The 12,092-nt window shown below is 36.7% G+C and overlaps 1 protein-coding gene across 3 annotated transcripts in view; it reads left to right on the top strand.

The window, feature by feature from the left end:
• SLC37A1 (solute carrier family 37 member 1) overlaps window positions 1-9,211 on the top strand; it is a 136,009-nt gene extending 126,798 nt beyond the window's left edge. For all 3 annotated transcript variants that reach the window (XM_072614878.1, XM_072614876.1, XM_072614877.1), the window contains 3 exons: window positions 1,700-1,797; window positions 7,138-7,202; window positions 7,960-9,211. In XM_072614878.1, coding sequence (XP_072470979.1) covers window positions 1,700-1,797; window positions 7,138-7,202; window positions 7,960-7,975 — 179 coding nt within the window. In that variant the 3' untranslated portion in view covers window positions 7,976-9,211. The remainder of the gene's footprint in view (window positions 1-1,699; window positions 1,798-7,137; window positions 7,203-7,959) is intronic.
• Window positions 9,212-12,092: the final 2,881 nt, after the last annotated feature.

Genomic DNA, 12,092 nt, shown 5'->3' with positions numbered 1-12,092 from the left:
CTGAGTCTTCTTTTCCCCAGTTGTAAAAATGAGAATAATTATCCAAAAGCTAAAGGTAAGTTGTTTTGATTTTTACAAAAACAGTAGCATTGTACGTGAAAACAAGAGAAGTAGTCAAAACGTAAAAATCTTACAAATAGCAGATTGTGCTATGGAATTTCTATTGGTAGGAAAATTCTTGGAAAAAAATACAATCTGCAGCTACATTGCGGTATTTATTATTTTCTCATTTTTCCATTATAGATGGTTTGTTTCTGTTTTTCTTTGTAATTTGTGGATAGAGCACAGTATCCACATTCATTCCTCTGGCACCGATCACCATCCTAAGTAGCAATCTACATAGGAAATAAAGGTGAATTATTTATTTTTTGGATTTAACAAATGATTTTTATCCTGAATGGAACCAGGCAAAATTTTTACTTTCTATTTTCAGAAGGTGATAGCAGCTTTTAACATAGATAACACAGTATAACAGTTGTTCAAAGATCATGAAACAATTTACTTGGAATGCTGTTGACAAAGGAGTGATGAACAGATTGTTGATAAACACTGATTCTTAAATTTAAATAGTGATAGAAAGTATCTTTGAATTTAAAGAGATTTTAATGATTTTCCTACTCTGTTTAAAAAAAGAAGAAATTATTCCGAAAATTCCCCAAAAGAGTTTTCTTGGGGTCTTTGGGGAGAAGTCCTTAGGACAAGTAAATCAGTAAGTCCTAGTGATATTTAACATACCTGTCTATACAAGTGGCTTTGTAGCTTATTTTGGTAAAATCAGTATGAATAAGAATTTAGTTAAATAAGAATATACTTGGCTTCATTTGTTAGCATCATCCTAGCTCCCTAAATGCACATTCATTTTATGAAGGCCATTTGGCATACGCAACATACAAAAAACCACAATTCTTGACCTAGTAGATAGAACACAAAATTAGATGTCAAGAGTGTTCTATTCAGAACATAGGTCATGAAGCCATTTGCAGCAGGAATCTTTGGAATATCACCTGTTGAGTTAATGTAGTGCCTAAAAGTAAGGGGATATGAATTGATATTAATAATTGAGTATAGTCAAGTTTCATTATCATAGATTGTACCCTTTCATTTTAAAAGTGAGGAAACTAGAGCCCAGAGAGATTAAGAGACTTGCCTAGAATCAGAAATGGAACTGAAACCAAGGTCCCCTGCGTGCAGATCCAGGATTCTTTTCACAAGAAACTGTCACTTTTTTTTATAGTCTCCTTAAAATTATGTGACAGCTCCACAGCTAAAAGTACAGGAAATAATTTCATAGGAAAACCACACTGACCTCTTTACCCCAGCATCTTTAATCATGAGAGGTCATGTAAATCTATAAATGACAACAGGCAAAAAAAGAAGGAAAAATTAACATTGAAATGGACTGTAGTAGCAACAAGTCCATTCACAATAATCTATCATTTATTATGTGTTACAAAGTGAATTAGTCATGTTTTCTTTAGATTGAGACCAAGTTTTTCTCTAATCACAAATTTGAACTTAATGTCTTCTCAGTGAATCATAAAAGTACCATATGTTTTCCTGCTATTGGGAAATATCAGTCTAGTACATTTCTTCCTGCTACCACAGAATTTGTAATTTCTATGTGAGTAAAGCTCATTTATATTGGACATTAAAAGTATCATTTAAAAACTCTTTTCCCCCCCATGTTCATGACTTTCAGGTGCTGCCTTAGGTCCTCTCCTTGCTGGGCTTATCTCCCCCTCTGGCTGGAACAATGTGTTTTATATGTTGATGGTAGCAGACGCTGCTGCCTTATTGGTAAGTGCTACCTGTGTTTTTAACGATGCTAAGAACTCTATTAGCCCCTGTCAAGAGGAGTACTGTAGTTCAAGCCTCAAGCAGACCCCCAATTCCTCCTCTGCACAGATAAAACGTGTAATTTTTTGTCAGGAGAAATTGTACTTGCTCATAATGATTCAAGGCACACTGATAGAGATGACCTTTTAATATGAAAAATCAACGTTTGAAGTCTAACCTGCTCTAAACCAAGCTTCTGAAAATCCAGTTGAGTAGTTTTGAACCTACTACAAATTAGCACGAAAAGGTAGGCTATTCACCCATTTAATTCACATTAAAATAGAATTTAATTCAACAAGTATTTATTAAGCACCTGCTATGTACTAAACTCCACTGAAGTCTTTAACTGTAAAACTTTTTTGTTTGTAAGACATTTGGGGTTAAGAGACTTGCCCAGGATCACACAGCTAACAAATGTCAAGTTTGAACTCAGGTCCTCCTGACTCGAAGGCCTGTGCTCTCTCCACTGCACCACCTAGAACATTCTAAAGCTTCCTTATGTTACAGTGGTTCTTAAAAGCTGTGCCATCAGAGGTCAGATCCCAGGGGTTACTAACCAAGATGGAAAGGCAGCAAGTACAAGTCCTGTTACAGGACCAGCTTGTTCACAGAGGTTTGTTACCAGAATGGTGCAAGGGTGGGGAACCTGCAACCTGAAGGCCATATGTGTCCCCCTATGTCCTCAAGTATGGCCCTTTGACTGAATCCAAACTTCACAGAAGATTTGTTCTGTAAAACTTGGACTGAGGCACAAGGCCATACTTGAGGACCTAGAAGGCCACAGATTCCCCATCCCTGCTTGGGTGATTAATTTACTTGATTGTAGCAAATTCTGAAAGCTACATTAACATGGGAAACAGCATGGGGCACTGATTGGAAAGCCTAAGAGTCAGAGAACCTGGGTTTAACTCCCACCTGTCACTTATTAGTTATATTATCTTGGGCAAGTCATTCTCTGCACTTCAGTTTTCTTATTTGTAGAATAAACCAATTAGACTAGGTCACTTTTAAGGCATTGTCTATTCTAGCTCTACATCTTTAATCCCATATTATGTGGTCTATCAAGCTCCCAGATTATAACAGGACTGCCATTGGAGTCAACAGAGATTATCTTCTCACCAACAACATTATATAAGATGATCCAAAAGTCTTAGTGCAATTTTAAACCTCAATAGCTTGGCACTAAGACTCTAGGGAACATCCTGTGTCTAGCTCCTTGAGTGAAGGATATATGGAAGGTGCTATACATTGGACTGGAATAGAGGTCCAGCTTACAGAAGACAGTTCTTGATTTCATGGAATTTAAAAACTCATAGACAATGACCACACTCAGGAGTGTGAGGCAAATATTAAAGTTTCAAAGCAAACTCCTGTGTAAAGTCCAGGGTGAAAAAGTCAGTCATCACAGGAGTTGGAGAATCAGAAAGAGTTTCATGAAGGGGTTAACATTTAAGTTGGGCTGTAAAGGATGGATAAAAATGTAGCAGATGAAGAGAGAGTGGGGCGGACATTCTAGGTTTATGGAATTTTGTGACTAAAAGTAAAAGACCAAAAAGTATTTTAGGCACTAGTAGCACAGTACAGAGTAGTTTAGTTTGAAAACATTGAGTGGTATAATAAGAAATGAGGCTTGAAAGATAGGGTATTGCCAAATGGTGGAAGACCAAACAAAAGGGTCTGAATTTTACTCAGTAAGCAGGAACGAGTTACTGAAGTGTTTTGAGTGGAGAGATGGTACAGCATGATCAGTATGTTGAGGTTCAGGGTGCTGGAGACTCCCAAAATACAGACATGCCTGGTCCTGCTCAAATGAATTCAACCCAAGCCTTCTTTCTGCCAAAGTAAAACAGTTTATTGAAGATTCGCCATATTGGGTTGACTCTTAAGAAGCCTCCCTATGTGTGATGCTTGTATTAACAAGCGGGGCAGATACAACCTGAGCTAGATTGAATCTAAGCACTTTATGGGGACAAGAAGGAACTTATATACAGAAGACTGAGGGAATAATCCAAGTGTCCCCAAGCAGCCTGGGGCTCCAGGGATGGTCTTGATAGGGGAGGTCAGAGGGAGGATCTTGATGGTAGTGGCCAGCAGTCCAGAGAATAGGATTTTGATAAGATCAGGGGTGGGGTGTGTTGATATGGAACTCAAGAGAATGCCAGATCAAATAAGGGATATCCAAGGAGCCCTCAAGGAGAGGCTCTCTAGGGCCCCCCAGACAAATGGGACCAAAACTCTCCTGGGCCAAGAGACAAAGGCCTCGGCATGGACTCATACCCTGTCAAGTACACATCATCCTTGTGTTAGCATTCACTTGGTGAAGAACATCCTAAACCTTCAAGTTTTTCCCAAGTTTTGAACACATTACACACTTGAAGATTAGTGACTGCCCACTGTTCGCATGAAGCATAATCATTTACCAGGAACAACTATGTTTCTCTCCCAGACCTTTATCAGTATTGTTTAAGCACTTAGAAGGAGATGAAACTGTGTCCGCAAAATAGTTTTCCAGGCAAGAAAGAGAGTTTATTATACGCCAAGCTGTCAGATGCTATTCTAAATGCAGGTGAAGAGAAGCGGATTTTTTCACTCTTATCCTTTGCTCTTAGATGATCTAAAAAGATCCCCTTCAGCTTTAAATCCTATAATCCCTACCTTGGCAGTTAAGGCTCTCCATGATCTGGCATTGACTTCCTTTTTTAAACCATAACTATATTTAAAACAACTGCCTTCTCTATATCCTCTATTTTATATTATTCTCAGTCCACAGAATGTTTATCTCACTTTCTCACCTTCATTCCTTCCTCCAATAAAATTGGTCATTTCATTGCCTGTATTTGGGATACCATGCCCACACCCAGCCCCTTCTCTACTGTTGAAATCCTTCCAGGATCACTTCCTGATCTCTCTCTCTCTTCTAATGAATATTCATAATACTATATTCACCTCTCAATTACACCTTATTTTTTATGATTTCTTGGGTTGTGGCGATGTGTTTTTAAAACTCTAAAGGATTACATAAGTATCAGCCATCATTATGTAAATTCTTCCTCTCAGGTCCTGTTTGAATGGATTCATGGTGTTATGAGGATGCTCTGTGTCCTCAGGGGCTATGCTCTTGCTAGAAACCTTTTTAAAATGGGAAGGTTTTTAAGTGTGACCCTAGGAATGAAATCAAAGACCGATCTAGCTAATAATCTCATCGCCAAAAAGTTGGCCAACGATGAAGAATTGTCTTTGGCCAAAAAACTCAAGGGCAATTCCCAACTAAGGAACTGAAGGCTTACATTTCACTGTGATGAAAACCCTAACGATGGAAGTATGCATACATACTCCTTATATTGAAGACTCATTATATAAAGAGTTCAGATACACGTCAGGGGAATTTTCTAACTATCTTTGCATATTGTGTCTACAAAGGAACCTCTCAAAATGTAATTCATAACAGAGACTGTCTCCATGCTTAAAAACATAATCACATACTGAGAAGAAAGATTTATTTTGTTTTGTTTTGAAGGAGAAAAACAAGACACGTTTTTGAATGAGAAACTACTAATTACAAATACGTGTGCAAGTCTTCAGTGTGCCTACTAGAGCTGAAAATGAATGCTTCTGTGGCGAATGAAGGTCCTTCCCCTAAAATCCTATTAGACTGCAGTTACCTGCTAATGGGAGGGACCGAGTTCAGGAAAGCCTTTTCATTCTCTAAATTCACTCATTTCTCTTGGCACTCTCACCCCTATAGCCCAGACCATGCCAGTAGCCATTAGCACAGATAGCAAGTGCTTAATATTTGCTTGTTTTACGAACTAGGTTGGTTTCATTCTTTTGAGACCAGATTACACTGGCCTCACTCTCCCCAAGCAAGGCTGACTGCTTCTTCCTCTCAGACTTGGAATACATGCTGAGTGGCTCTAAAGTGTCTCTTTTTAATGCCATGGTCAGAGTCTACTGCTCTTTCTATAAAGGGATGTTTACTTTGAAGGTGTAACAAGAACAAAAGGAAAAAACATTTTCCCCGCCACACCTCTAAGACACACTCTCCCCTTTCCTACCATCTGATCTGAGTAGAGTAAACTCAGACTTAGCTAGGTTCCTTTATAATGTCATTTCCTGTCCCCATGAGGGGATGCTACCCAATGAATCCTGGTTCCTACTATAGGGCTGGGCTGTGAAAATCACTCCCAGAGGTCAACTCTTTTTCCTGAGGTCATCAACCCTGAGTTGGCTATAAAAACCAGATGTTTGGGATGGCAAACATCAGCCTTTGGGAAAACACTCATTTCAGCATCTCATTACTTAGTTGATCATTCTTTTCCAGCTTTTTTTCCTACTAGTCATGATAAGCACTGCAAGGTCCCAAAAGGGCAAAAGATTAGAAGTCCTACATCCAAGCATTGTCAGTACTCACTTTGGGACTTGTGTCACACCACAAATTCTGGGCAATAATTGTGTAGTGGTAATCGAATGTTTGAGGTGGAGGGGGTGTAGCAGAGAGGGAGAAGGGAGTAGTATCTCATTTACAATCTGGCAAAAGAAAACATTTTATTTTTGTGTAATATCTGATTACTGACTGCTTCTGGCTTTCTGAAGCAACTTTCTTTAATATCAAAAGAGAGTTGCTAATGTCCAAATATGAGATAAGGTAAATAGGGGAAAATTCTTCATTCTTTCAATTGAATATTCAGTTTAATAATGTCATTTATAGCAGGCTGAACTGCATAGTGTTCACAGTAGGTCCAAGGAATACAAGATGAGTGTATTAAACAGAGAATATCTTTAGAGATACTCTCATGACTGTTTCTAAATAAAATGCTTGAATTTACCATATTTATCTCAACAGTAAATGTTTATATAGTTCTAGCCTTTCCCCCACTTGGCAGATCTTGATTCCAATCTATTTAAATGCCTTTGATTCATTTATTTTTCTACCTTGGGCTAACTTTTCTATTATTAGACTAATTTCATCTTAAAATGCTATCTAGGTCAAAATAGGATCACAGTTGATGTTATATCTAGACTAAAAATATTTTCAAGGGTATTTCATCAGTTATTTATAAAACTTACTTGAGGGATAATCTTGCACTTTGGAAATACCAACTATCAAAGATTTTAAAGAAAAAATGTATCTGAGGAAGATAAGTTTCTAACTGGTGATGAAAATCATTAAACCTAATTAGTATACCTGTTTAAATAACTAAGATCTTGGCAGTAGAGATTTCCTCACTCATACAGATTCTGAATGCTTTTTGTGATGGGTATTTTTTCCCCTGGATTAATAACCTTATTATTTGGGGACAGTTCTTACTGCGTCTCATCCAGAAGGAACTCTGCTGCACAGGATCCATGCCTGGAGAACTGATTCAGTAAGTCCAGAACCTATTTTCTTTTTCATTAAAATAATCAAATAGATAATTCAAAATCGTTTTCTAGTTTCTCTTTTTTGTATACATCACCTTTCATTTTTTTAAGAAAAAAAAGCTCTCCCCAGAAGATCCTTTATCATTTATTACTCCTTCTTTTTGAATAAAATGCCTACACAAACGTAACCTGTTGACCTCTCTTTAAGATATGAATCAAGTATGCCAGATAAAAATGGCTTGATTTTGCCATTCTTTTGGGCTGAAAGAGTTTGATAAAAATGGCAACTCTGAAAGCCCTACTTCCCCATTTCCTACTTCTTTCATCACTGACCACGGTAGTGCTTTGGAATTTGGGGAAAGTGCTATTCAAATAAGCACATATTTTGGGAAGGAGTCTTGAGAGAGAAATGCTTTCTGCTATTATACTGGGCATATATAATGTTGAAAATATACTTAATACAAAAATATTTGTGATTTAAAATTAATGAGGAAATACAAATCTTATATCAAGTGATTACTATGGGCCAAATATTATCCTAAACATTGAAGAAGCAAATGAAAAAGTGAGATAGTACCTACCTTTATGGACCTTACATTCTAGTGGGGGAATCACCACAGATAGTCCAATAGTAGCCCAGAAAAGGAATTATGGCCTGGAAAGTCACAAAGATGGTGAATGTTCTTTTAAGCAGTCTATTAATATACTTATTATTCATCGGCTTCCTGTTTAATCCTTTCTCATATTATCACTTTCTTGCAGGTTTAAAGAACATTAGCCATTTCAGAGACATTTGGGGAAAAATCTGTACTCATCATCCAAAAATAATCATTCAAGACAGTACAACGTAAACAACTCCACATTGAAGAACTTGTTTTCTCCCCATGCATTTTGCACACATACCAGAAAGAAATACAAAAGCAAATGTTACATCCTTTTTTATTTTATTAAGCACATACAGAACCTCAGGATTATAGTTCTCAGAGAGGTAAGAGCTACTGAAATATTCAGACTAACTGCTTTAGGTAAGGGCATGAGGAAAAGATACCAAGTGCCTGGCAGATTCATTTTCATTCAATTATTTGAACATAACTTGAGAAAAAATGTAGAATAGATCTGGCACTGAAATGAAGAGTGAGCCATTCTCAGGTTTCTTAGTGATGGAATATAACAGTAATTTGAACACCATGCTGGAAAGAACTTCAGCAACAAACATCTGTTTATTCTTTAACAAGAAATAATGTCATTCTCAAAAATATTAGTAGTTAATTAAATGTTATAGCCACAAACTGGTAAAAAAAAAAAAAAAAGGTCATTTATAAAAGACAACAGTTTAACTTAAACTTCAAAAAAAATGTTGATTTATTCAAGCTTCAATTAAAACTGAGCTTAGAGAATGTCAATCCCAATAAAATATTTTCCCAACTTTATCTGTTGTCCTATATCGAAATGAAGTGATAAGTTAGTGTAGAACAACAAAGCAGCCTGAACCACTTAGTTGGGATGAAATTAAAAATGGCTAACTGAATCATATCAGAGAATACCAGTCAAGCAACACTGATGTTTCCGAAAGGGTTACATTTGTTAGAAGTACTCCGGAATATTGTCGAAGGTCCTGAAAAATGTCCATACATCAGTTAAAGCTGCTTCTCAGTACTTAGAGCCAAGTTATACACGAGGATAAGCAAAATGAAAAAGGAAAATCCATAGCTTTCTTATTGAAGAAGGTCAGTTTGTTCACATGCATAGTATCGATACAGTTTCTTTATAACTGCATTGACCAGTTTTCCTTTTCATTCTAATAAAATAGTAGAGATTGTTTTTAGATGTACAGCAACACAATAGATTTTTTTAAATGTGCATTGTGTTATATTCAGGTTAAATAAAATTAAATTCCATTTTGTTATTTATTAAAGCAAAGAGGAATGTGTTTTCTGAGTTTTTATTAATGCTTGGTTGGTTTTGCAAAATATCCATCTGCTCCCTTTTAAATAAAATGTTTTAAAAAATCAAACCAACACACTGGGAAATTATGATTATTGTGTTTTACAATTTTTCATTCCTTCAGTATGGGGGGAGGTGATAATCTTCAAAATAAAGTTGCATGCTCTTAGTTTTGTCCAGATTAAGTATATTTCTGATAATGTTCAAATTGAAATCACAGATGGTTTCCAATTAAAACGGTATCTATTCTTCTGCATGGATAGGATCCTAATTTTTTTAACTAAAAAAAGGCAGTGTAGGCTATGACAAACAGCTGCCTAAACTGTTTGGATTTCAGAAAGCTATGCAGTTTATATTTAAGTAAAGCATCAGCATGTAGCCGACTTGCAACAAAGAATGTCTGACATGGAGCATGTATAGCAGTAACATTGAGCTCCCAATGTTCCTGAATATAGACAAAGGGATCTCAGCTATAAAAGAATCTTGAACTGGATCCCACCTGTAAGGTGCCCAAATACATTACCAAAAAATCCTGAGTATAATAATAATACATTTTCCAGATATGATGAGGAGCTAGGTTTGCTGCTAGAAACCTTCCAGCACCAGGGGCAAAGTAGAAAGCTTCACCACCCCCAGCAATGCCATAGTCAGAAAGCTTGGATGGCAAGCTGCAGCAGCAGAGTCTTAGTCTAAGTTAGCAAAAGGCCTCAGTAATAACTTCAATGACAAATTCTCTGACCCTCAACCTTGGACGTTTGTCTCTGGGGCTCGTTTTCCCTTAATGTGGCTTTTCATAAGGGTTGATGTAACGTATATTTTTCTCTCAGGATCCCCTTTGCCTATTCCCTCTTCAAGCCCTATTTAAGGGTAGATCCAACTGTCTCCAGATCTTTTTAAGGGCAAAACCCCTTCCCACATCTTGGCCCCCCTCCTAATTAAAACACACTAGCTAATCATAATTTGATGGCCACCAGTTTTGGTTTTATTTTATGCAATTAGAATAAGCAATTGGAAAACTGCTCGGAATACCTGGGGTGATAGCTGGTGGGGAACATCATAAGCTGTCCCCTTCCTCCTTCTGTATTAACTTAGCTCCTCCCTGGAAGGAGAGGGCACCAGAGAGTAGGTATTTGTACATTTAACAGAAGGCTGCTTCACTGACAAGAAAGGGGGAGGGAGAAGGAAAAATGTCAGAGATTTTTTATGCGTGTGATTCACCAGCCCACTCCACCATTAGCTGTTTCCACCGTTGCTGCTTACAGCTCTCAACTGAAATTATCTCCAACAGCAACCTACACAGCTTGAGGAAGGAGAATGACAAAGCATGTAGGGACTGAGGCCAAACATTGTGATTCTATATGGCTTGGCCAAGATGGATTCTCCATGTCATTCTTCCCAAAATTCAAATCCTGTGTACTCTGGGGAAAATTTGCTTCTAGAGTGCAGATTCTCCTTGGCAACTTTCTCGGGCTGGCAAACGAGGGCTACACCGGTAATTTTCAAAAACAGTGCCAATCACTTAAAAATGTTATACGAAAAACAAACCCTCAGTTCATAAACTAAGAGAATAGGGCTCTTTGTTCGGGCTTGTGACCATAGTCATGAATTCCACCAGGTAAGCTATACGCAACTGCATTCGTGCTTTATCATGTATAAAAGCTATTTTGCACCTCAGAATACTCTTTCTATTATAGTAAATCATAAGTAAAACCTTATGTTAAATGTTAGATGGAATTTGGTTTTGCACCTAAACTACCAGGAGACTGGTATCCCTTCTTGGTAATGTTTTTTATGAGATGTGACTCTCTTTGATTAAGTCAAGAAGGAACTAGCTAGAATAGTTTCTTCCTTTTTTTAAATTTTCACATAAGTCAGGTTGTAAAGGCGAATTAGACCCAACGGCAGAAACCACAAGAAAGAAGAAACACCAGCAAAAAAAAAGAGCAAATAGTGTGCTTCAGTCTGTATTCAGATTCCATTAGAATAGTTTCTTAAAATGGAGTCCTAGAGTCTGTGAAGTTTTTCAAAAAGTATTTTAATAACTGTGAACTTTTCAAAAATATTTTAATAACTATCAGTGTAATCAATTTCCATTGCAATTTTATGCATTTTATTTTATACATGTAAAAATATTCTTAAAATGGTCCATTGGCTTCAAGAGATGGTCAAAAGGATCCATGACACAAAATGCTACAAATCTTCTGATTAGCCAACCAAACAATATTCCCATAATTTGGAGAATTTTAAATATGGAGGAATTTGATCAGTCATTGACTCCAGTGGTGAAACAGTCCAGCAGTAGAAGATCCCAGGCTCAAGACTGACCACTGGACTGGGTATTTGCCATCGTCTGTTTTTTTCCCCCACATCTAATCTTAACAAATTATCTCTAGATATGCAGTTTTCATGTCCAAAGGTATTACCAGTTTTTAAAAACGGAAAAGCATTTGACTAATCTACTCAAATTAACGTTAAACTGATGTCTCACTAGAACAATCAACCTAGTAGATTTTCATAGCTTGGTTCCCCAGAACCAAATGGGGAAATGTTAACAATAACTGAAATTGATAGAGACTTTTAGGTTTTCAAAACACTCTGTAAACATCATTTCATTATACAATTAATGAGTACTAGCATCACATGAATGAAAACTAGTTAAGTTTAGCTTGACTCCTGATGAATAATGCTATAAAATAATTAGCAAAAGAACTATTTTTTAAAACTTAAAAGCAAAGATAAATGTAGAGAGGGGCAAAGAGAAGCACATTCAGAAAGCAAAAAGAATATAAAAGATTTTTAAAGAACATTTTGTCAAGTAGAACTTCTTATGTGAAAGTCAGGACATGTAGAGAAAGAAATATTATTCATAAAAATAATAGTAATAGTCATTTCTGTGTAGCTGCTTATATTCAGATGAAACAAAATAATTAACTTATATTTCAGGGGTTGGC

Source organism: Notamacropus eugenii, chromosome 5, assembly GCF_028372415.1.
Source record: "Notamacropus eugenii isolate mMacEug1 chromosome 5, mMacEug1.pri_v2, whole genome shotgun sequence".
Classification (NCBI taxonomy): Eukaryota; Metazoa; Chordata; class Mammalia; order Diprotodontia; family Macropodidae; genus Notamacropus; species Notamacropus eugenii.
The sequence above is the reverse complement of the archived record's forward strand: the minus strand, read 5'-3'. Positions and strand labels throughout refer to the sequence as shown.